General features: G+C 40.9%; 1 protein-coding gene across 14 annotated transcripts in view; it reads right to left on the bottom strand.

Annotated features, from left to right (window-relative positions):
* Window positions 1-26,762, bottom strand: part of LOC144506416 (dystrophin-like) — a 1,861,003-nt gene that overhangs the window by 1,897 nt on the left and 1,832,344 nt on the right. For 11 of the 14 annotated variants that reach the window (XM_078232503.1, XM_078232505.1, XM_078232510.1 and 8 more), the window contains one exon: window positions 13,297-13,389. In XM_078232503.1, the coding sequence (XP_078088629.1) occupies window positions 13,297-13,389 (93 nt within the window). Of the gene's footprint in view, window positions 1-3,857; window positions 3,890-13,296; window positions 13,390-26,762 lie in introns of all 14 variants that reach the window. The other 3 variants (XM_078232507.1, XM_078232508.1, XM_078232514.1) reach the window with 1 other exon arrangement.

Raw genomic sequence — 26,762 nt, 5'->3', positions numbered from 1 at the left:
ATGATTGGTGAATAATCAAAGATGTAATAATGGTGTAAGATAATCTGCACTTGAGAAGGCAAGAAACAATATCATGATTTTTAATTTTGTTTTGATCAGGGAATTAGTTAAAAGACATTAAACTCAAGAGGCACTTTCAAAAATAGATATTTTTTCTTTTATTGACCTATTGTGGTTACACTTACTTTAATCAAAACGGAGCAAAACTTCCTCCAACATATAATCCTTTCCCACCAATTAAGTAGCATTTTTGTAAGCTTTGTAATGGATGAGCTGCTCAATTCATTCCCACGTGTGGTGCTAAGATGGCAGACCAAAAAGGTCTCAGCTTCGATTCTCTTGTCCAAGTTAACTAATTTCAGTTGATGTGCTATTAGAGGTGCTACTGTTAAATTTGTTGCCACTGGCAATGCTACACTTGGCCTAATTTCCCCTGAGCTAGAAAAGGAAATGTACCTTGGATTTCTCATTTCTGATGTCTGTCTAGCAATCCTACCAGCAAGTAAGTGCTTGAGGGAGTACCCATGTCTGACAAAACTCAGATTACTTGTTAAATTTTCAATCCATACTGAGCTGGTTTAAAAATGAACAACTTTTAACTGTGACTAATTGTTAACCCAGAAATTGGTGTGTATAGTATTCCATTGTACTCTATTAAAACTTGCTAAAAGACTGGGTGGGATATCTTCAGCTAAAATAGATTTGGCGTTTCGCCATTGTGAATGTGGATAGTAAAGGTCAACAATAAAAATACTGTCTTCTTTTATTCTGGCAAAGTTTACGGAGAGAAATCAGTGTTGTGTTCAAATAAACTGTTCCTGTGACATTTTCAATTGAATTGATTATTACAAAATGGGTCCATTGCTGCTAAGACCGGCAAAGATGGTGTTACAATAAATGTCCACTATTTCCCGTAAATATGTCAGTATTTCTGCTATATAAGGAGGTTGAGGGGAGACTTAATAGAGGTTTGTGAAATGAAGGGGATAGATCGAGTGAACGTTCAAAGACTATTTCCTCGGGTGGATGGAGCTATTACGATGGGCATAACTATAGGGTTCATGGTGGGAGATGTAGGAGGGATGTCTGGGGTGGGTTCTTTACTCAGAGTGGTTGGGGTGTGGAATGGACTGCCTGCAGTGATAGTGGAGTCAGACACTTTAGAAACATTTAAGCGGTTATTGGATAGGCACATGGAGCACACCAGGATGATAGGGAGTGGGATAGCTTGATCTTGGTTTCAGATAAAGCTCAGCACAACATCGTGGGCCGAAGGGCCTGTTCTGTGCTGAACTGTTCTATGTTCTATAACATCACCATTTTGTCATAGTGAACTGCCAGCTGATACGTTTGCTTTGAACCAGCCTTTCGTTTTAATTTTAAAAAAATTCTTGTTACGTGTTTCATCAGACTTATGTTACCCAAAGGAAATCAACCTAAAAAAAGTTAAGCAGTCCATGCACATGCACAAGAATCTTTTTAAAATGTAGATACTATGACAGAGACATTTAGAGGGGAGATCCTCCTGATGAAAATTTACTTGAAATATTTCACGTTCACACTTTTTTCAGGTAATTGAAAGGAGGAATCGTGCAACAAAACAAAAAGTAATCTATACTTTAGAAAAAAAATGGCTTCAATGAAATTACAGATTAGATTATATTCCTCAAGTACATGCCAAGAGACTCATGTTTTACTTTAATGGAAGAAATATTGAAAATAGGTCAAATTTCACATTTAAAATAGAACTTAAAACATTTGGCAGCAGTCAGTGTAAGCATACTGGAGAGTAGGTGCAATTTTGCATGAACAAATAAACAATCACAAAGGCAGACTTTTATTTCACTAACACTGGGTATTCCCTGTAATAAACAGGAAGCATGGGTTAGAATGCGCTGGTGCTGATTGCTTCAGTTGGCAGTAGTCGTTGAAAGGAGATCTATAACCCCACTGATATGTAACAGTTTCCCATGCCCAGAATAGCAATTTGTCATTATAGTGAAGATTTCATATAAATATTAGTTTAAACAGTTTACTATGATCTTACTGTTGAACACAAGTAAAATCAGTCAAGTGGCAAATCACATTTTAAAGATTTGTTTAATTACATGAAGGCTGAGCGAGAAGCTGAGCTTTAAAGACAACAAGGACAATTTCAGTTTCAAATAGATCCCAGTGCATACTCTGTGAATACTTCTTGCTTTTGTGAATATAGTTTTAAAAAATTTGCTTTGCATTATTTTCTATACGCCTGATTTCACAATAGATCTTCTACAGTTCTGGGCACCACACTATAGGAAGGATGTGAATGCATTGAAGAGAGTGCAAACAAAGGTTCACAAGAATGGTCCCAGGGATGATAAATATCAGTTAAGAGGATAGATTGGAGAAGTTGGGACTGTTCTTCTTGGAGAGAAGGCGGCTCACAGGAGATTTGATAGAGATGTTCAAAATCATGAGAAGGCTGGACACAATAGATAAGGAGAAATTGTTCCCACAAGAATGGTTCCAGGTTCCCTGGAACCAATGTTTCCACTCTTGAACGGATAATGAATAAGAGGGCATAGATAGAAGGTGATTTGCAAAAGAAGCAAATGTGATGGGAGAAAAAACTTTTTCACACATCCACGTGGTTCAGGCCTGGATTGTGGTGGTGGCAGATTCAATCGAGACATTTAAGGGGGCATCAGATGATCATTTGGATAGGAACAATGTGCAGGGGCACAGGGAAGAGGCACGGAAATGGCACTAAGTTATGTTGCCCCTTTGGAGAGCTGGTACAGACATGATGGGCCAAATGGTCTCCTTCTGTGCTGTAGCAATTCTGGGAAATAAATGTTGAGTGGGTTTATTGCTCATGATTTTTGCCCATCAGCAAAACCCATTTAACAATCCAACATTTTCCAGGGGACCATGTCTCAGAGAGATTCCCCCCCACCCCTCGTCACCAAATAATGAAATAGTTGTCCAATTTTGTACCCTTGCAACTGCACTTCTTCCTTTAGGCTTTCCTGACATGCATTTTGTTTTGTCCAGTGTATGTAAGGGAATGCTAGGTGCTACTCCAGCATGAGCTAGAAAGCTCTTGTAACTATTTGTTTTTCACATGTCAACAGATTATAATCAAGATTTTTTTTCTGCGGCTATGTGAGCTGTTTGAAAACAATTGGTCGGTATTTGCTGTTTTTCTGAGCTGGCATTTACAGCTTTTCATAATCAAAATTACAAAGTACAACTGGCTAAGTACAATTAATCACATTATTAAAATTCATTTCACTTGTGATTTGTAAGCCTAGCAAGAGGAACATCTTGTGAATGCATAAGAAGTGTTTTTTCTTGTCCTAATGGGATCTTTACTGCCACGTGAGGCAACTCACAATATAGTGTGAATCAGCAAGAGTCTGGATGTGTGATGCCAATCACCCAATTTTTATAGCTTTGGTTTCCACAATGTGAAAAATACACATCTCTCCCAAGATGTTTGCAGTCAGCCATAGATAAAAATTCTTCTTTCGAAAGTTCAGTTTGTTTATCGTCAATTCTTTTCCAAAATAAATGAATGGCGGAAGCTCCACATGAACATGAAATGGGAGTATCACAGAGGTAAAATTCTTCATATATTAACAAAATAAAGCATGCTAAGACAAGCTCTGATTAGTTATTATTTGGGGAATATTTTGCAAAGCTGAATACTGCACCAGGAGGCCAATATAACAGATCCGTAGCCACTCATATTGAACACTGATGCCATGCTTGAAATGCACACAAATACACATCTACAGCACATGCACGAAGCAAACAGAAGACGCAGGCATGTATAAGCAGCATTGCTCTGGCAGTGAGTTTGTCTCACCAACCTCTTTCACTTGCTTTCCAGAGGTATCCCTCACTTTAGTGATAGGTAGAAAAGATGAAAGGAAAGGAAAACAGAACCAACAGTGTAGATGAATATACTGTTCCACATTAACACAGAGAATTACACACTTTCATGCAGACAACTGAATAAGAGAATGAAAACAATAGTTCTGCATTGTCCTAAGATTAAATGCCATCATTTGGGTACAGAAATGTATTTATTAGGGCTTTCTACAGTGCTGGAAAAATAATTGAGTGCCATTTGACATCTAGTGTTCACCAGAGTAGACAGATGAGATTTTAACATCTCAACTCAAGGGCACTGTTTCCCAGTATTTTAGTACCTCCTTGGCACTGTATTGGGATGCCAGTTGGGCATAATGCAGACCTTGTCCAGGTAGAGCTCAAGCCATCAAGTTTCTCACTTGGCTACCAAGTGAACCAATTAACACTTAACAGTAGCGACTGTTAATGTGGGGCATTTATTGCAACATAACTTGCTTTTATGGAAACCTTTTCTTTCCATCTTGACTCCACACACCGATGGGCATTTCTTTGTGTTTGTGTTGAGACAATCTTGCAAAGGGAATTTACCCAAAACCAGCTCCAACCCCTGTCCATAGCCCATCAAAAGTAACTATTCAGATCTACCAGTTTAGAGTGCTACAATCTAAAACTGCAAACACTCAAGCTCATATTTGTAATTGTATATTTATATTTGTAGTTGTTATTTTTTTCTTAGAATTTTGGGTAAAATTCTGCTCATACTTCTCACCAACTTTTACAGATGCACCAGAGAAAGCATTCTTTCTGGTTGCATCCCAGCTTGGTATGGCTCTTGCTCTGTCCAAGACTGCAAGAAACTACAAAGTGTCATGAACGAAGCCCAGTCCATCACTCAAACCAGCCTCCCATCCATTGGCACCGTCTACATAGGAACATAAGAAATAGGAGCAGGAGTAGGCCATATAGCCCCTCAAGCCTGCTCCGCCATTCAATAAGATTATGGCTGATCTGATAGTGGATTCAGTTCCACTTTCCCGCCCGCTCCCCATAACCCTTAATGGTTAAAAATCTGTGACTTAAACACATTTAACGAGGTAGCCTCTACTGCTTCATTGGGCAGAGAATTCCAAAGATTCACTATCCTCTGGGAGAAGAAGTCTACACTTCCCACTGCCTCGGAAAAGCAGCCAGCATAATTAAGGACCCCATGCACCCCAGACATACTCTCTTCCACCTTCTTCCGTTGGATAAAAGATACAAAAGTCGGAGGACATGTACCAACTGACTCAAGAACAGCTTCTTTCCTGCTGCCATCAGACTTTTGAATGGACTTACCTTGATCTTTCTCTACACCCTAGCTATGACTGTATCACTACATTCTGCACTCTCTCCTTTCCTTCCCTATGTATGGTATGTTTTGTCTATACAGCGCGCAAGAAACAATACTTTTCACTGTATACGAATACATGTGACAATAAAAAATCAAATTAAAAAACATTTTGCAAATTCTAATTTTCATGGCTAACTCCTCCATTAATTCAGTACATACATAATATTAATGCTCGCTGCAGTTTAAGTCTTAATAATTAGAAAAATCTTCTGTAATTAGTAACAATTGAAGTTGGAACAAACCTTCACTGCGCGAGTGATGGGAGGTCACTATTTGACATCTAGATTTTGTGAACTGAAATTTACAATTTAGTGAGCTACGCAATGATGCAGCAAATATCACAGAATTACATCTCACATAGTGAAAACATTTGTGTTTCTTAGGCTACATGCCAAATAAGATTCTGCAAATTTGATAAAATGGGCAATTTTTCCAGTTATTTGATTCTAATATATACCAATAACAAATGCTTTCATCTGCAAAAAGAAAATAGGTAATTCTGCAGGTTGTGTGACCCAATATGCCTTCAGCTCATAAATCACAAAATGACAATTAACTTTGTTCTATGTCACTGCTTTCAAACTCAAGTAACACTAAAACCTTGTCAAAGAAATGAATTGCTGTAGCAGGAAGAAAAACTCTATTGGACAGAATTCTCGATCTGATACCTATTACAAGTGCAACTGTTCCTGCAAGTGAATTTAAGGAAGTAATCCAATCTAGGAGTACATGTAAACCATTCCAGCTTCACCAGAATCCCTAGACGGGATATAACTTGAGATATGTTGGAAATATTTGTAAACAAACTGATTTAGCAGCAGGAAAAACTGTGCCCAATCTTATCAGGCACCCAGGTGCACACCTGAAATAATATCTTCAACATATTAATTAAGAGCCCTAACACCAACTGAAGGGCCTCCTTTTCAAAACTTGTTCCTGATGAGCGAGACAAGACATTAGATCTCACACACTCAGAATTCTGCAGCAACCCTTGCGACAGCCAATAGTGGAGCAGGAAGAGCAGCAGCATATCCCCAACTCCAGAGACATCGCAAATCACCAGCACCTCCAGGAGAGGTTGGAAAAACTTGGTTTGTTCTCACTGGAACAACGGAGGTTGGGGGGAGACCTGATAGAAGTCTACAAGATTATGAGAGGCATGGACAGAGTGGATAGTCAGAAGCTTTTTCCCAGGGTGGAAGAGTCAATTACTAGGGGGCATAGGTTTAAGGTGCGAGAGGCAAGGTTTAAAGGAGATGTATGAGGCAGATTTTTTTTTTTTTTACACAGAGGGTGGTGGGTGCCTGGAACTCGCTGCCAGGGGAGATAGTGGAAGCAGACACGATGGTGAGTTTTAAGGGACGCCGAGACAAATACATAAATAGATGGGAATAGAGGGAAATGATTCCCGGAAGCGTAGGGGGTTTTAGTTCAGTCGGGCAGCATGGTTGGTGCAGGCTTGGAGGGCTGAAGGGCCTGTTCCTGTGCTGTAATTTTCTTTGTTCTTTACTGCTCCAACACCTTCCTCCCTATACTTAGTTCAGGGTTGCTGCCAGTGAGGCAGGTGGCCAGCCATTGGTTTTCTTTGTCAGATGAGTTGTCAATGGAGATGTGACCAGTGTAGGCAATTCACCCCAATTATTCAGAGAATGTCTGAAGATCAATTGTTATTGATCATTGGGTATTTGCTTTGAACCTGTGCTGCTTCACGGCCTCAGGTTTGGGGCTGCAAATAGACCCAGATTAATTTCTACCCTATTGTTTTGAATTTCATTCACCAGTGACTATTAGGCTTGCTTTAGTTCATAAATGGCTACTTTCAATCTCTTCAAATGTACAATAGCATCCTTCATATCTCCTTTAACAGCACACACAGCAATGCTGCCTCTGCTTAAGAAACAAGATTATTAGGACTAATCATAGACACAAGCGAAAAAGACCAGCACCTTCTGACATTTTACTTTTGAAAAGTTTTTAATTAAGCTAATGTTGACTACTCTCACTTTCAACCAGCATGTACACCTGTAAAAATCTTGAGTGCACCAATAATTGATAACATTTCATGCAGCTACAGTACTCACTAATCTGCACACACAAGCTCATTCTCACAAAACTATACTAAGTAATCACCAAGGACTTGTTCAGACATGTGAAGATGTACTTCCCATCTCCATTCTTACAGGGAATTACCTGCAAGTGGAAGAAAAATTGGACCTACTCCACATTTAGCAAAACAGCGCTTTTATATCAAATAAAATACTACAGGTTACTCTTCACAATAAGATGTTAGTTTCATGAAAGAAAACTTACCAGACCTTTTACAGAAAATATCCTGTCCCCACACAGTAATACCAATCACCATTACATAAATCATTTATAGGGAGGTAGCCTACAATGTGGCATCGGCTGCTCTGCATGGATCGAACAGCTGCCTAATTCATTCCAAAACACAAGAGCCAGCATGAAGAACAGAAGAAAATCCCTCTGGGGAAGCAGGGATTGAATTCCTCCAGGAGTGCTATTTGTGTCTGCTTATTTCAGATAATCTATCCTCCCCTTACCCATTGTTCCAGTAAAGGAAATTAAAACGGCATTAACACCACCGCAAAGGGAATCGGATAAAAATACTGCTGTTGTTAACAATTTTATATTTGTAAAAAAAGTTGGCACTTGAATGGAAGATCACTTCTTAAATGCTTGATGGTTTAATTTCCTCTGCAAATGCTCTTGGTTAATACGCTCATGTTAAATCCCTTTTGCGCTATCTTAATGACTGTTTTAATTATGTACATTAAGTTTATGCAAATACATTAACCAGTATGCTACCAGTGAACATGAAACCTCGGAGCAAATTAAAAATATAAGGAGCTTCTTTGATCCACTGATAAATGCATTGTTCAATGTGGTGGTCAGCTGATCCGAGATGGGTGTTACCACTGGCCTCAATGCCACTTTCCTATTTAGAGCAAGCATCATCCAGAATTCCTGCTCTTAGCTGCCATTCAGTTACTTGTGTGTTTATATCCTCTTTTTACATATCTGCAAATATAGTCAAGTATCCTGATGACACTGACACACAAAAACTGATCATTTGAACAGATGGTTTATGAAGCTCTGGAATCTCAACAGACATCACTATAATGCCAACAATAATCATAATTAAAGTCTAATTTTGCTTCTACTCTTTTCTATGTGAAATTGGCTCACAATCAATTAATTTTCCACTCCGGAGTCACCTCAGGTCTCCCAAGGATTCATCCTTGACCCCTTCCTTTTCTGCATTTATATGCTGTTCCTTGAAGGTATCATTCACAGAAAATAATCTGCGTACAAGATCATGAAAGGCATGGACAGAGTGGACAGGGAGCTGCTCCCCTTAATTGAAGGGTCAGTTACAAGGTGACACAAATTCAAGGTGAGGGGCAGAAGGTTTCGGGGGGGGGGGGGGGGGGGATGTGAGGAAAAGCTTTTTTAACCAAAGGGTGGTGACAGCCCGAAATGTGCTGCTTGGGGGGGGTGGTAGAGGCAGGTTGCCTCCAAACTTTAAAAAGAACCTGAATGAGCGTTTGGCACATCATAACATTCATGGGCTAAATACTGGTAAATGGGATTAGGTGGGCGGTCAGGTGTTGTTTCTCGTCTGTTGGTGCAAACTCGATGGGCTGAGGGGTCTCTTCTGCACTGTACGATTCTAAATTCATATAAAGTGACCATACCCATTTCTACCTTGTCAAGTATTTCCTGACCGCCAACTGCTTCTGTGTTGCCAGATTGCTTGTCCAACATTGAGCGTTGGGTAAACATTGACTTCTTGCAATTAAGAATCGGGAAGACCAAAGCCATCTTCTTTGAGCCCCACCACAAGTTCTGTACCCTCAGAACTGACTCTTACTTCCCTGTCTGGTCACTCTCTCTGGCTGAACATAATTTAGAAATCATAATTGATCCATCACAGAGTGCCTACCTTCTACCTGTATGAGATCACAGACATCTACTTTGGAAACTCATCCATGTCTTTGTCACTGCCAAGCCTAATTAATCTAATGCTCTCCTGGCTGGCCTACAATGCCTCCACCTTTTAAATTTCAGCTGATTCAAAATTTGCTGTCCATATCTTGTCCCACATCAAGTCCCACTCATGTCTCTGCATTAAATTAATTCCCAATCCCATAATCACACGTGAAAAATTAGCTTATCTCACCATGGCCTCACACTTCCCTATCTTCTCCAATCCTTCAATCTCCCCAAAACTCAAGACTCCAGCCACTTTTACCGTATCCCTTTATCTTACAGTTGCTGACAAACCTTCACCTGTCTTGGCCTCATGCAATGAAATTCCCTCCCTCAATCTCTGCCTCTACATCTCTCACACCTGCTTAAGGCACACCTCTATAACCAAGCTTTTGGTTACCAAACATTACTCTCTCCTTTCTGTCCTTTTACTGCGTAAAATGTGGTTTTAAAAAGAAAAAAACACAATGGGGCCACAAAAAGGAAACAAAAATCAGAGCAGAACAGAGCCTTTATAAAAGAGCGTGCACAAGAATACCGAGGATGGGACTGACAATCGGAACTTAGAGTGTCTGTGGAAAACAGATGGGCAGTGGTGCCAAGCAATCAGGAGAACAGAGTCAGGCTGCAGGACTGGCAAAGGAGCAAGGAGTGGGCAGTTTGAAGATGGGGCCTTGTTTAAGTACTTACCCAAGGCCAAACAGCAAAAACCCAGATCAAGCAGACTGCAGTTTGTCCAGGTGAGCCAGGAGACTGGTGCCTTGATCTTTGTTAAATTATTAACCTACCTCCAAGCAACATAGAATTGATATTGTCAAGGGAAGTGATAAGGCATTAAAGTTCCATTGAAAGTGGGGTTCAAAGTTCAAACCCATAAGTTTGAGTGTACAGGCTCAGTAACTGGGTGATGGAAGACACATATTCCACAGTGTGACAAAGTGCAACTTCAAAATGACACAACAGCAACATTTAATGGGACATACGAATAGTAATTTGGAATGGGAAATACAGACAAAAATGTACAACCAAAATAATAAAAAGGAAGTGAGTTTTGTGGACAAGTCATGACAACAGGAATTAGGAAGTGTGAATGTAATCCTGGTGTGAAGTGAATCGAAATGGGGTATTTTGGGAGTACAGTGTGCAATGCAAATGGGAACTTTTAAAAATTAATTCACGGGATGTGGGCGTCGCTGACTGGGCCAGCATTTATTGCCCATCCCTGACGGCATTTCAAGAGTCAACCACATTGCTGTGGCTCTGGAATCACATGTAGGCCAGAGCAGGTAAGGACGGCAGATTTCCTTCCCTAAAGGACATTGTGAACTGCCTGTCACAATTATGGTAATATTTAATTAGGTGCAGCCAAATAAGTTGGGGTATCAATGAAACCAAATCGGTTATTTAGTACTGCATTTATATTTTAAGCTTAGCATGTTGTTGTGAAGTAGTTTTAGCTTTGCATGCAGTTTAAACTTGTGAAGTACATGTCAGGTGATTAGGCTCAGAATTACTCCAAAGCAAAACAGAAGAGATAGACACTGGACAGATCTGGCAAAGTTCTCCTGCCCTAAAGTCTGGCAGGAATGCAGTGGCTGAGAGTTTGGCTGAAAGCTGGACACACAGGGATGGCCTAAGCTACCAATCTATGTGAGGCTTGCTGACGGTAGAATCTCTGTTCACTCTGGCAATTCTTCCTTGCACCAGAATGGCTGCTGCAGTGAGGCTGGTTGGTCAGGGATCACCACATGCTTGGTACTATGAGTGGAAGGTGGTGAAAGTTGGATCGGAGTGTGAAGAGGGAAGAGCAGGAATCCATGCCTGATCTTGGCTCTTGGAAATATTTTGATCAACTGGGCTAGCAGCACAAAGATATGCAGCAAATCTTTATTGCAACTTCAATTGCCTTTGCTGAAACTAACTGGTCCCTGAGATACATACACCATCCAAAAAAATACTAATTACGGAACCCTCATCTGACCACCCATGATCTAACAGAACAGTGGAGTAGGCTCAAGGCGCTGAATGATCTCTTCCGGTTCTTATGTTCCTGACCATGGGTACTTTGTGCCATGGCCAACATTGGAGGCTTTCCACAAAAATGTTTCTGCCCAATATTTGGATTTAAGTTCTGGAGTTAATAAATCTTAAATTTTCATAAATATACAACTGCTCTGTATGTGTAGTACTATGTAGTTATGAATAAATCTATTTAATACTTGTAACAAAATCCATAAAAAAGGGACAATAAAACCTTCACATAGTCATTTACAATGTTTGCCAGAGAAATCACACATCCCTGCCATCGCTGAGATTCCACATGCACAGAAATACTCTCCAAACATGCTCTGTATCCAATTATTTCAAAATACTGCTGATGTTTAAATCTTTTCCCATTTCCCCCCTCTCCATCTCCTCTTAGTAATGTGCTGAGCCCCGTCCATACTTGGGCATGGTTCACTGAGAGCCATTCTTACATGGACATCCTTCACAAGTGAACCGAACGTAAACAGATTTTCAGCTGGGAGTAAGGAAGAGCGAGTGGTATGTGGGGTGGATTTGTTGGGGTGGAAGGGGAAAAAAAAAAATCACAACTAAGTCTGAACACAGCCTCACCATGCATTTACACACGAGTACTTTCAACCAGTATCAGAAACCTTATTCATTTTTCCTCTCACTAAACTGTAATTCAATGACAGCAATGGTAGCACCTTTCTGTTAGAGGCTGGGTCCATAGAATCCCTACAGTACAGGAGGAGGTCATTCGGCCTATTGAGTCTGTACTGACCTCAATCCCACCCAGGCCCAATCCCATTAATCCCATCTATTTACCCTGCTAGGCCCCTAACAGTAAGATTCTATTGAGCATGGGCAATCCACCTAACCTGCACATCTTTGGGCTGTGGGAGGAAACCGGAGCACCCGGAGGAAACCCATGCAGACTCCACACAGACGGTGACCCAAGCGTGAATCGAACACGGGTCCCTGGCGCTGTGATGCAGCAGTGCTGACCACGGTGCCACCTTGCTGCCCTTCATTTGGTCTGGACCAGTCACTGTGGCTTTTCTGGTCTTTAAGCTTCAACTACTAAGTATCAGGAAGCTAATCAATTTTTTTGGTATGAGTAAAACTCAGATCAGAGTCACACTGAAATGGTTCTCATTGAGAATCCTTGCTATCAGTGGATGGTACAGATCCATTCTATGAGTAAAGTCAAAAATCTTTGCAGTGGTCTGATATTTAACAGCTGCAGCACAAAGAATCAGAATGTAAAACTGCCAAAGAGCTTACAATAATATCACCTCAATAGAACATAACAGAAATGCTTCACTGACATTGCTAAACTAGGCTGGCATCTACACAAATATTGTTTGTATTTAAAATTAATATTTTCACCAGATTATCATTGAATTACTCATTCGAGATAAAGCACAAGAATGACTGATAATGAGCAGCCAAAGCCAATTTATTTTCATCCTTGGCCTTGACTAATTTGTTGCTAATTGATCAAACCAGACTACAGGCGAGATTCTCCGGCCTCCCAGCCGCATGTTTTCTGTCGGGTGGAGGTGGCCCGTTGTTTGCTAGCAGCAGGATTCTCTGGTCCCATTGACATTACCCCATGCCGGCGGGAAACCTGGGGGCGAGGGTGTGCTGCCGGCGGGGCCGGAGAATCCCACCGGCATGAACGGCTGGAGAATTTGGCCTACGTATCTCATCATAAGCACTCTAGTGTATTGAGACTCATTGTAAAAAATGGCACATTCAACTTTGCCTACTCCCTTCTTGGTAGCTTTTTAAAATACTCGTGTTAAAATATTGAGTGCCGGTAGCATAATGGCATGGGGGAAGGTGCAGAACTGCTTAATTCAGAACTGATCTGAATTAAGATCAGAGGGTAGCGTCAGTAACCTAGGAAAAATTTTCTGATTTTTGTTGCCATTTTACCAAGATTCATTAAGCTCCCTCGTGTTGTCAGGTGAACAGCTTGTGAGGCTAATCAGCAGTACAGCCAAGATTAGAAATCTACTTACGTCGGGAACTTGGAAAAGAATTGTTGAGCTGCTCCATCACTTCTTCCAATCCAGTGCTTGTACCCTGGGGAGGACTCAGCAATTCATCCTCACCTGGAACAAAAGCCTCACTTTATAATATACACAAGGAAGCCTGTACCAATATCTTAATACAAAGAACAAATCTTATAATATATCTGTATCGGTCACAAAAACGTATTTGCACTGTATGTGTTTATAACCCATACCAACATGACTAAACAAGAATAATATACATAACTGGAGATTTTAAAAGTAAATAAATGTTGACAAAAATAAAAGGTAGGTGGGAAGTAGAAATAACATAACCTTGGACTGAGACTCACTGCACAGCTCCATGGTGTAAGATGTCAGTTAGGCCTCTCTGTTATATTGCTGGTTCATGATGTATACAAGACAGTGCATTTTTCTGTAACCCGATAATACTACAGGCCCTGTCATGTACTTTTGTACCCTCAGGCCCTACAACATTCAAAATAACTTTCATCTTTAACTGGCATCAGAAAATCTCTACATCAAACAGTAAGATTAATTTTAAAGCAAAACTTTTCAATCTACTATAAGTGATAACAGATAATTGCTAAATTTTAAAAGGCACCAAACAAGCCTTGGGTCCACATAACTTTGTTAAACCATGAGGGTAGAATGTGGGTAAAACTCTTTGTCAAAAAGGCCATCACAGTTTATAAAAACAGGGGCCTCCTTAAATGTATCCCTTGGAAATATTCCATATTCTTTATATAATTCCATTTGAGGCCGTCATTATTTACATGTAATGTGATTGACATAATATCTATTTATGAAGAATGGTTAGGTGGAGCTTTTTGTTCCAAGTGCAGACTGTGTTAAAAAATACCCAGACAGCAGAAGGAATCCAGAGAAATGTAAAAGTGATGACACTACAACAGAATTATTAAAGGTGACCTAAAGTTAAAGATGTTCACGTTGATTTGCTTCACATTTCCGGATCTACTGATGTCACTTTGGCAGAAAATTGGTGACCCCTTCCAGGAAATGGCACAAATGATTAAAAATGGCTACTTCCACCAGAGGTTCCACTGAAGTTATTGCAGATTGAGAGAGTTGCCATGAGATTTCAAGGCCACCATCATCTAGAGAAAGAAAAAGGGAGCTCGGCACGGTAAGCGCAGCACGGTGGCACAGTGGTTAGCACTGCTGCCTAACAGCGCCAGGGACCCGGGTTCAATTCTGGCCTCGGGTGACTGTCTGTGTGGAGTTTGCACATTTTCCCCATGTCTGCATGTTTACACTCCGGTTTCCTCCCACCGTCCAAAGATGTGCAGGTTAGGTGGATTGGCCCTTAGTGTCAGGGGCATTAGCAGGGTAAATACATGGGATTTTGGGGTAGGACCCAGGTGGGATTGTTGTTGGCGCAGGCTCGATGGGCTGAATAGCCTCTTTCTGCGCTGTAGGGATTCGATGATTTAGAGTTCTTCAGGGACCTGACAAGGTGAATTGCTAGGGCACATGGTCTATAAAACCAGGCTGAGAGAGACCACAAGACCAAACTCTACACATTAAGTAAGGAATAATTTGCCCACATCAGGAGCCATCTAAAGAAGAGAGTTGGCTTTATATGGAATCTTATCATGTCTCTCCTGGGCGCCTGAATGTGCTGCACGTACAATTAATTATTTTTAAGCATTGGTTATGTAAATAAACACAGCAACTATTCTTCACCAAGAAAAATGACCAGCTAATCTATTTTTTGTTATGTTCCTTATGCAATCGATTTATTGCCTAGTCATACAAACACTGCTGAACTAATGTTCAAGATAATCCTGTAACTAAACTTTCCTCCATGTGTTATAGTTATCCTGTGAATATAAAACCATAGGGAATACTGAAATCCAAGCAGAATATCTAGCAAGTTCTTCTGCAAAGATTAGAGCGATAGAGGTTTCTGAAAGGATTAAAAACCAGCCACATTATATGCTGAAGATAATGCAGCAAAGAATGGTGGAGAGGCCAAAGGGTTTTACCCGTTCGTATAGTGTTGCATTTTTGAAACTCCCATACATAAAAGTTATTTCTTTGTTTCCAACAAAATATCCAATGCAGACAAGAAGAAATAACTAAGTGTAGCATTTGATCCTTATTCTGCTTTTGGCAGTGTTGCACTGCAAGAATAGGTAGCATTCAAACAGGAAAGATTTCTGACACAGGAAATAAGGCTGGAACAAAATAATGATACCACAGTAAGGAGACTGCCCACTGGGGGAGAAAAAAGTAAGCTGCTGAGAGGAATCAAGAACATCTTAAGGAAATGTGGATAAAATGGCTGAGACACAGCTAGCTTGTGGAGATCTATAAGCATGCCTTATGGCCAGTGCTCACTCCAATGGAAACAAGCAGTGTTGCAGATTGCATTCTATCTTTAAAAAGGTAGTATAAAATCAGTAATAAATTTTGATACAGTTTACCAAACTTCATGCAAATATTCTTTACAAGGGGTTAGCAGACAGGACTCAAATAACCCAGATGTGTTGGCATTTAACAATACTTGCCATAGCTCTGTCACTTGTTTGTTGTTGAATGGCATGGAAATAGTATCTGAATCAGTACATCATTTAAATTGCCCCGCTTCATGCAGTAAAAGTTTAAAAAAAGTTTATTTATTAGTGTCACAAGTAGGCTTACATTAACACTGCAATGAAGTTACTGTGAAAATCCCCTAGTCGCCACACTCTGGCACCTGTTCAGGTACACAGAGAGAATTTAGCTTGGCCAATGCACCTAACCAGCGCGTCTTTGGACTGTGGGAGGAAAGCGGAGCACTTGCAGGAAACCCACGCAGACATGGGGAGAATGTGCAGACTCCACAGTGACCCAAACCAGGAATCAAATCCCTGGTGCTGTGAGGCAGAAGTGCTAACCACTGCGCTACCATGCCGCCCCATTGTTGTTGCAGATATGTGAAATGCTAACCCTGTTGCTCTCTCCACAGATGCAGCCAGATCTCCTTACTTCTTACAGCATTTTACATTTTCATTTCAGATTTCCAGCATTCAAAGTGTTTTGCTTATGTATCAATCTTTTAGGTAATTCTAGCATAACTTTCTGCTGTTATATGCCATACCCCAGGAAATAATGAAGTATCCTGCATGCCTTCTTAGCCAATTTATCTATCTGTCCTGCTACCTTCATGGATCTATAGACTTTCTCTCCAAGATCCTTCCGCTCCTTTACATTTCTCAGAAATGTATCACTTATTGTGAATCCCTTGTTTTACTTGCTCTTCCAAATACATTACCTTACACTTCTCTGGATTGAATTCGATTTGTCATGTTTCACCTACCTGAGCAGTTCATTTAGATCTTCCTGCAGTTTACAGCTTTCTTCCACGCCATCAGCCACACGGTCAAATCTTGTATCATTTGCAAACTTCTTAATCACACCCCCCACATTCAAGTTTAAATCATTGATATGTACAACAAAAATCAAAGAGCCCAGTACCGAGTGCTACGGAACCCTATTGGAAGAACATTACAAAAACACCACTGATCGTTAGCACCTTTTCTGTTACTGATTTGTTAGCAAAATTGAAGAGCATGGGATTAAATTTGAAGTGACAGCATAGATACAAAATTGAGTAAAGGACAGAAAGCAAAGAGTAGGAGTGAATGGTTGTTTTTCCGACTGGAGAGAAGTGAACAGTAGTCCCTCATTGGTAATTGTTGGGGCAACTCCTCTTTACATAGAAACATAGAAAAACTACAGCACAAAACAGGCCCTTCGGCCCCACAAGTTGAGCCGAACATATCCCTACCTTTTAGGCCTATCTATAACCCTCCATCCTATTAAGTCCCATGTACTCATCCAGGAGTCTCTTAAAAGACCCTATTGAGTTTGCCTCCACCACCACTGATGGCAGCCGATTCCACTCACCCACCACCCTCTGTGAAAAGCTTCCCCCTAACATTTCCCCTGCACCTTAAACCTGTGTCCTCTCGTAGCAGCCATTTTCACCCTGGGAAAAAGCCTCAGAGAGTCCACCCGATCTTTGCCTCTCAACATCTTATATGCCTCTATTAGTTCTCCTCTCACCCCACGTCTCTCCAAGGAGAAAAGACCGAGCTCCCTCAGCCTATCCTCATAAGGCATGCCACTCAATCCAGGCAACATCCTTATAAATCTCCTCTGCACCCTTTCAATCTTTTCCACATTCTTCCTGTAATGAGGCGACCAGAACTGAGCACAGTACTCCAAGTACTCCAGTCCTCTTTATGATATATATTAATGACCTGGACTTGGAGGCATGCAGAGCACCATTTCAACGTTTGTACGGGAGATGAAACAAAGAAATGTAGGAAACTGAGGATAGCAATAGACTTCAGGACATGGACTGACTGGTGAAATGGTCAGGTATATATCAGATGAAATTTAGGAAGTGTGTAGTGATTCACTTTGGTTGGAAGAAGAAAGGAAGGCAATATTAATGAAATGGTGTTATTTTAAAGGGGGTGTGGAAATACTGATATCTGGAGATATATGTACACAAATCATTGAAGGTGACAAATGGCTGTAAAAAGGCATGGGGGTCCTTTGCTTGATAAATAGAGGCATAGAATACAAATATTACTATCCCTTTACAAAGACTGGTTAGGCTCCAGCTGGAGTAATGTACACAATTCTGCAAACCACACTTTGGGAAAAATATCAAGATATTACAGAGATTGAACAGGAGATTTACCAGAATGGTATTAGGGTTGAAATATGCCAGTTCGGTGGAGAGACTGGGGTTTGACATCTTATGCATAAAATGCCATCTCCAAGAGTATAGCACTCCCTTGTTACTACTCTGGAGTGTCAGCCTGGATTTCCTAGATTAGTTACAGACTCAAGAGGTTTATGGCATGGAAACAGGCCCTTCGGCCCAATTTGTCCATGCCGCCCCTTTTTTAAAAAACCCCTAAGCTAGTCCCAATTGCCTGCATTTGGCCCATATCCCATCTTACCCATGCAACTGTCTAAATGCTTTTTAAAAGACAAAATTGTACCCGCCTCTACTACCACCTCTGGCAGCTTGTACCAGACACTCACTACCCTCTGAGAAAAAATTGCCCTTCTGGACTCTTTTGTATCTCTCCCCTCTCACCTTAAACCCATGCCCTCTAGTTTTAGACTCCCCTACCTTTGGGAAAAGATATTGACTATCTAGCTGATCTGTATCCCTCATTATTTTATAGACATCTATAAGATCACCCCTCAGCCTTCTACGCTCCAAAGAAAAATGTCCCAGTCCATCCAGCCTTTCCTTATAACTCAAACCATTAAGTCCCGGTAGCATCCTAGTAAATCTTTTCTGCACTCTTTCTAGTTTAATAATATCCTTTCTATAATATGGTGACCAGAACCGTACACAGTATTCCAGTGAGCCCTTACCAAATCTTGTACAACTTCAACAAGGCGTCCCAACTCCTGTATTCAATGTTCAGACCAATGAAACCAAGCATGCCAAATGCCTTCTTCACCACTCTGTCCACCTGTGACTCCACTTGCAAGGAGCTATGAACCCTAGATCGCTTTGCTCTGTAATTCTCCCCAACGCCCTACCGTTAATTGAGTAAGTCCTGCCCTGGTTCAATCAAAATGCATCACCTCACATTTATCTAAATTAAACTCCATCTGCCATTCATCGCGCACTGACCCAATTGATCAAGATCCTGTTTCAGTCCGAGATAACCTTCTTTACTAACCACTATGCCACCAATCTTGGTGTCATCTGCAAACTTCCTCACCATGCCTACTAAATTCTCATCCAAATCATTAATATAAATGACAAATAACAGTGGGCCCAGCACTGATCCCTGAGGCACACCGCTGGTCACAGGCCTCCAGTTTGAAAAACAGTCCTCTACAACCACCCTCTGGCTTCTGTTATCCAGCCAATTTTGTTCCATTTGGCTACCTCACCCTGGATCCTGAGAGATTTAACCTTATGCAAGAACCTACCATGCGGCACCTTGTCACAGGCCTTGCTAAAGTCCATGTAGACAACATCAACTGCACTGCCCTCATCGACCTTCTTGGTTATCCCTTCAAAAAACTCACTCAAATTTGTGAGACATGATTTTCCACTCAGAATGTCATGTTGACTGTCCCTAATCAATCCTTGCCTCTCTAAATGCCTGTAGATCCCCTCTCTCAGAATACCTTCTAACAACTTACCCACTACAGACGTTAGGCTCACCAGTCTGTAGTTCCCAGGCTTTTCCCTGCAGCCCTACTGAAACAAAGGCACGACATTTGCCACGCTCCAATCTTCACCTGTGACTATCGATGATTCAAATATCTCTGCTAGGGGAGATGCAATTTTCTCCCTCGCCTCCCACAATGTCCTAGGATACATTTCATCAGGTTCTGGGGATTTATCTAGCTTGATGCGCTTTGAGACTTCCAGCACCTTCTTCTCTGTAATATGTACACTCCTCAAGACATCACTATTTATGTCCCCAAGTTCCCTAACATCCAGGCTTTTCTCAACAGTAAATACTGATGAGAAATATTCATTTAGGATCTCACCCATCCCTTGTGGATCCGCACAAAGATGACCTTCTTGATCCTTAAGAGGCCCTACTCTTTCCCTCGTTCTCTTTTGGCCTTTATGTATTTGTAGAAGCTCTTTGGATTCTCCTTTACATTATTTGCCGAAACAATCTCATGTCCCCTTTTTGCCCTCCTGATTTCTCTCTTAACTCTACTCCTACACCCCCTATACTCTTCAAGGGATCCACTTGATCCCAGCTGCCTATGCATGTCATGTGCCTTCTTTTCTTCCTGACCAGGGCCTCAATATCCCAAGTCATTCAGGGTTCCCTACTTCTACCCGCCTTGCCCTTCACTCTTTGGGACAGTGGTTCCCAAAGAGTGCGGCGTGCCACACTGGTGTGGCGAGAGAGGATGGCAAGTGTGGCGGGAAGATTCAAGGACAATCAAAGAAACACTTAAACATTGTTTAAACAAGCATTGTTTTATACTTTCTGGATGTCCCATGATCATATTATAAAGTAGTTGTGTTCTATGTTATGAATCAAGCACAGCTAGTTGGTTTTCTTTGTTTTTGAATGTATTTCTTATCAATAAAAAATTTGGTGTGGCACGAGCAAATTGTTATTCCAAAAGTGCGGCCCAGTGAAAAAGGTTTGGGGACCACTGCTCTAAGAGGAATGTGCTTACCCTAAACCCAATTATAGGAGGAGAGAAAAACAGTTCTTATTTGTCCGTCTGCAATGATAGTGGATGTTACTCATTTAACAGCTACTAATAACTATCTGTATGGCCTTGCCCTGTTCTACCTTGGCGACCCCTTAGAACCTAATGTATTTGTAAGCTCCAACATGTTGCTACTGGCCTCCTGCTCAGCTTCTGTTACTCATTCCCTAAATCTCTCTTTTTTTTGCTGCATTCAATGACCTTGTCAAATCCATCCTTTTGACCATGCCTTCAATTTTGCACCTTTGGTGTCAGGCATATCCGAGTTGGTAGTACTCTCACCTCTGAACAAGAGGATTGGGTTTAGGTTGCACTCCAGAAACCTGATCATGAAATTGATAATCCAGTGCAGTACTGCAGGAGTGCTGTACCTGTTGTCTTGTGGATGTGACATTAAGCTGCGAGTTTCCCTCTTCGGCGGATGTAAATAAAAACTCATGCTGCTATTCTCAAGATAAGTAGGGGAGTTACCCTCAGTGTCCTGGTCAGTATTTTACCCTCCAGCAATAAAACATAAAACAGGTTACCTGGCCTTAATCACATTGCTGTTGCTGTGTGCAAATTGGAGACAGTGTTCCCCATATTACAAAAGTGGCGACAATTCAAAAGTACCCAGAATGTGCTTTGGGATATCTTGAGGTTGTGCAAGGTGCTATATAAATGCAAGATTTTATTTTATTCCTTTTCTTCTGTTTGCCATCCATTGTTATTTCCTGAACAAGGTAAAGTTCTCTGATGTGATTTCCCCTTCAGAAGAAGCACTACAGATAGGTAATTGGAAGGTAGGGAGTAGTAAAAGGAATTCATTATTGGAACAACCAACATACACTCCTTACTGGCAGAGAGGAAATATGCAAGTGCTGGTACATGTCTCCATAAATCATGAGTTGTCGGGGAAAGGAAGAATTGCTTTTATTTAACATTTGCCTGCATTAATACACTGCTGCCTTTTATGTTCAAGCGTACCACAAATACCATAAATTTTATGATCTCCCAACCTTGAATGCTGCAGAAGAATCTATTGGGATAGAGCTAAGGCAGCCCTAAACTGTGAAGATAGAAAGAATAATGATCCAAATTTTAGAAGCCTGAAACAAACTCCAAATCTAACCTGTGCCTAGTTTACATGCTACCTGAACAGAGCTGCAAAGAGAGGGTTACTCGGAGTATCATAGATCACAGAATTATAGAATCCTTTAGTGCAGGAGGCCATTTGGCCCATCAAGTCTGCACCGACCACAATCGCACCCAGGCCCTATCCCATAATCCCATGCACTTATCCTAGCTAGTCTCCTTGACACCAAGGGGCAATTTAACATGGCCAATCCACCTAACCCGCACATCTTTCGAATGTGTGAGGAAACCGCAGCGCCCGGAGGAAACCCACGCAGACATGGGGAGAATGTGCAAACTCCACACTGACAGTGACCCAAGCCGGGAATCGAACGCTGTGAGGCAGCAGTGCTAACTACTGTGTCACCGTGCCGCTCAGTACTCAACCTGAGAACATAAAACTAAAACAGAAGGAACTTTACCTACAAATGATTTTGCTGGTCAAATACCTTTTCAAGGAAACATTTTAAAAATGCAGAATTCCACTAGCCAAACTAGAAACAACTTGGGTGGGGGAGAAGAGATTCTCTGTCCTTCCTGTGGTGTCTTTCTCATGCCCTGAGGTGGCGCGCCACTGTCAATGGGATTTCCCTTTGACTGCACCCCGCACTGCCAGGAAACCCACAGTGGGGGTACACCGTTGGCAGGACCAGCTGATCCCAGAGGCATGAGAAAGTTTGCTTTTGTAGGTTTGCAAAAAATCCTGCAAAGAAATTAATGTGGTGCTTATTCAGTCCATTGATTTTACAAAAAATCTAAACCAGAGCCAGAATTGGGTTTCAGATTTTTGCCATCTCCCATCCATGCCAACCCCTATTCTCCACGCACCCCAAAACCTCCATATTACCAATGCCAGCTTAGTGCTCCTCTACCCACCCCATTGTACCCATACCCCCATGCCAACTTGCGGCAAAAATCTGAACCCAATTCTGGCTCTGGTTTAGATTTTTTGTAAAATCAATGGACTGAATAAGCACCACATTAATTTCTTTGCAGGATTTTTTGCAAACATACAAAAGCAAACTTTCTCATGAAGGTCAGCAACTTACTTGCTGTTTTGCTTAGTCTGCTTTACTCATACAGAGTTATTAATACAAAATAAAATGACAAATAGCCACCACAGAAATAATTAAAAATCTCATTATGTTAAGAGTCAGTGAAATTAATTTCTTTCGCTCAATGAACTTTAACACAAATTAAATATTAATTTTTCATGCATTTCGATCTTGCATCAATGGCATGAAAATGGCAGTTCTGAAGTTAGGCATAATCTCCCCCAGGGCACAGTTTAATTCCCGCGAAGGATTTCAATAACAAAATTTTGCATAATCTAGTTTACCGGGAGCGCAGATTCAACACTAATATATTCTTCTTTTATATTAGTCAAATTATTTGAATAAAAATTTGTTTGACAATTTGCAATTCATGTTCATGGAATTCCAGATAGTCAGTAATTAATCACAACTGAAGGTATAAATCTTAAGTTTCTGAAGCTTGTTCCATTGCCTGATGCATATACTTGAATGAAGCTCTTCTGCTGGCATTAAGTTGTTAGCAGCATAAGCACTAATATATTGAATATGTCATTGCAGCTTGTGGTGTGATTAATTATACAAATTATCTCTTAAAAAAGATATTAACAACTAAAATTAATTGCCTGCTGCCTGTCCTTTTGCAGCATGCAATCCTCCACCTCTATGCTAAGCCACAGTCAAAGTCTAAGATGCAGATTTTCATCCCTGGGTCGGTTTTGCCAAGTCAGGAGATTTTCAAGCTTGCCTCTGTGCCCTGTGCCCATGTTTAAATATAAATATAAGAAAATACATCCTTCCAATCCTCACCCGCCCTCCCCCTGCACGCCACACACTCCCTATGCCCCATCCATGCCAACCCCTATTCTCCACGCACCCCAAAGGCCTCCATATTACCAATGCCAGCTTAGAGCTCCTCTACTCACCCCATTGTACCCATACCCCCATGCCAACTTGTGGCAAAAATCTGAACCCAAGCATCTCTTTCCATCTTCACTCAACTTCCTGCCACCACTTCTTATTGGTGTTTCACAGACCTATATTCCAGATAAAATTGAAGGAATGCTAAAGTCATTATCGTTCACTTGAGGGTGTTTTAAGATTTTGATCAAGGATTTATCCTGGCTCATTTTTTATGAGTAGTTATTTATAGCCCTTTAGGATGAGGCAACATTTTTCAAGTAGTCACCTTATTGCCGAAACCATAAACATTTTCTGAATTTTTCAGTTGTGCAATCTGTACTGATCACTTAATTCTCGTCAATATAAAAAACATTTGTAAATTGACATTTAAAAACTTCCCAGTGCTATGAACAAACCATTTCTCCGAATCAATATAAAAAGGATGGGACTTATGAGGCTACAGTGTAAATCCTATGAGGCTCAACCAACTGAAACACAATTTAGATAAAGTGTGCTCAGAGGTCAGAATGTCCAATCCCCAGTGGTCCTGATTTTCTAGTGAATCACCATCACATTTCTAATAAATGGTATATTTCAGTGCCACAGAACATTAGATTATTGGAGTTTTTTTCAGAAGCAACAGAAAGGAAAGACTAAAAGTCTGTGACAGAAGTACTTCCATGATGTGGTGTTAGTAACGTGACCCAGATGGTACAAGGTTAACCCTGGGGTTGTGTTAAATTAGTTGATCCTGGGTGGGACATGACCATTATCTTAAGGGATTCTTAATATCCCTTAAGATAATGGTCTTAATAGGAATAAATAGGAATAAATAAATCAACTTGCCTCACCCTGATCACTGCCTTAGTGACCCATGTCAAAAGGTTTGCAGTGGAGTAAGCCATTCTATGCAGACTTGCATTAATTCCCTGGGTGCAGGCAACACGGCTGAATAACATCTTTGCGGCCCACATGGGTTTCTTTATTGAGATCAATGAAGACACCTGAATAGTTAGTGGCCTGCGGTGCTGGCTACCCCAGAGAATCAATGCAGTCTGAGCAGCGCCACTTTGAAGAGGTGCTATGTGAACACATTTTTCCGTGTGTCTGGAGACAATGGATTTTGCTGTGATAGCCACCACAAACAACTCAAGAAGGAGCGCAACTTGCATAATGTTTCTGAGGATTGTAGCTATACATAAGAAATAGGAGCAGTAGATCATCTGTCTGATCTTCTGCATCACTCCACTTTCCTGCCTGCCCTCCATATCCTTCATTTCCCTGACTAACCAAAACCTGCCTATCTCAGCCTTAAATAAATTCAATCTTGCAGGATATGTAACCCAGGAAACTTCTCATCTTGGTCCGAGATGATAAACACCTATCCTGAGACCATGTCTCCCATGTTCTAGATTCCTCAACCGGGGAAACAACTCTCAGTATCCTTCAGGATCTTGTATGCCTCAAAGATATTCTTCTAAACTTCAGAGGATTTAGGCCCAACTTACTCAGCCTTTCATCAAAGAACAACTCCCTCATCCCAGAGACCCATCTAGTGAATGTTTACTCTACTACCCCCAATGCAAATACACACTTCCTTAAATAAGGAGACCAAATTGCACATAGGATGCCAGGTGTGGTCTCACCAAAGCCCGATACAATTTTGGCAAGACTTCTTCATATTTGCACTGCAAACCCTTTGCAATAAAGGTTTACATGTCATTTCCCTTCCTAATTGCTATTGTCTCTGCATGCTCTGTGTTCCTTGTATGAGCATACCTAAGTTCCTCTGAATGTCAACATTTAGAAGATTCGTACCTTTTAAAAATATTTTATTTTTCTACTCTTATGACCAAAATAAATTATCTCACACTTTCCTATCTGCCATCTTGGTTGCCCACTCACTTAATTTGACTAAATCTCGGTGTCCCCTTCACAACTTACATTCCCACCTGGCTATGTATGGTCAGCAAATTTGGAGATCTTGCTCTGTCCCCTTATTTAAATCATTATATAGACTGTAAAGAGATGAGGTCTTTGCACTGATTTTTGCGGCATTCCACGAGTTACAGTCTGCCAACTGAAAATGCCCCATTTAGCCTTATTCTTTGCTTCTTGTCTGTTAACCAATTCTCCATCCATGCTAATAAATAATCCTCAATTGCATGAGCCCACATCTTCTGAATTATTTTTTTGGGTAGCATCTGATCAAACGTCTTTTGGAAATCCAAATATATTACATCTACTGGTTTCTCTTTAGCTACCCTACCAGTTATATTCTCAGAAAACACTAATAAGTTTGTCAAACATAATTTCCCTTTTGTAAAATCATATCGACTCTGTCCAATCACACTATGATTTTCTAAGTGCATTGTTAAGAGTTCCTTAATAATAGATTTCAATATTTTCTCAATGATTGATGTTAGGTTAACTGGTCTTTAGTTTCCTGTTTTCTCTCTCCCTCCTTTCTTGAATAGCAATGTTACATTTGCTAGCTTTCAATCCAATGAGACTGCTGTAGAACCTAGGGAAATTTGGAAAACCATAACATCCACTATTCCTGTAACTATCTCTTTTAGAACTATCGGATGCAGGCTGCAAGTTTCTTGAACCTTGTCAGCTTTTAGTCCCTTATGTTTTTGCAATACTTCTTCTCTGCTGACATTAATTACATTAAGTTCTTTTCTCTTATTGGGCCTTTGGTTACCTCTATTTTTGGGAATTGATTTTTGTCTTTTATTGTGAAGGCAAACCAAACGGGCAAATTTTCAGTTGCTGGCAGGGCTGGGAAAATGGTGGTCCTGAAGGATATGCTGAGATCTTGATGTCTCCTGGACAGTTTTGGATTTTCAAAGGGATGGCTGGCTGGAAGAAACAGGGAAGATGACTGGCATCAATTCGCAGCTCCTTCAGGAACTTGTTAAGAGACTGACTTGGGGCAGAGTGGAATTTCCAGAAGTTTTGCAGGCAAACCTGACCAGTCCTGTGCATGTCAATGCACAGCTGTTGGGTTTTCCTGGGGCCCAAATAATATTATTTGCTGTGGTAATTTCAACGAATGTGTGGGGCCAACCAGTGATGGCTCAGGTGTTGGTCTTACCTTATCGTGAAAGGTCACTGTCTGCCTTTCTCCACTTCTAAAGAGCTGACTACTTACATTGGCAA

Source organism: Mustelus asterias, chromosome 17 (genome assembly GCF_964213995.1).
Source record: "Mustelus asterias chromosome 17, sMusAst1.hap1.1, whole genome shotgun sequence".
Classification (NCBI taxonomy): Eukaryota; Metazoa; Chordata; class Chondrichthyes; order Carcharhiniformes; family Triakidae; genus Mustelus; species Mustelus asterias.
This window is presented reverse-complemented; position numbering and strand designations above follow the sequence as displayed.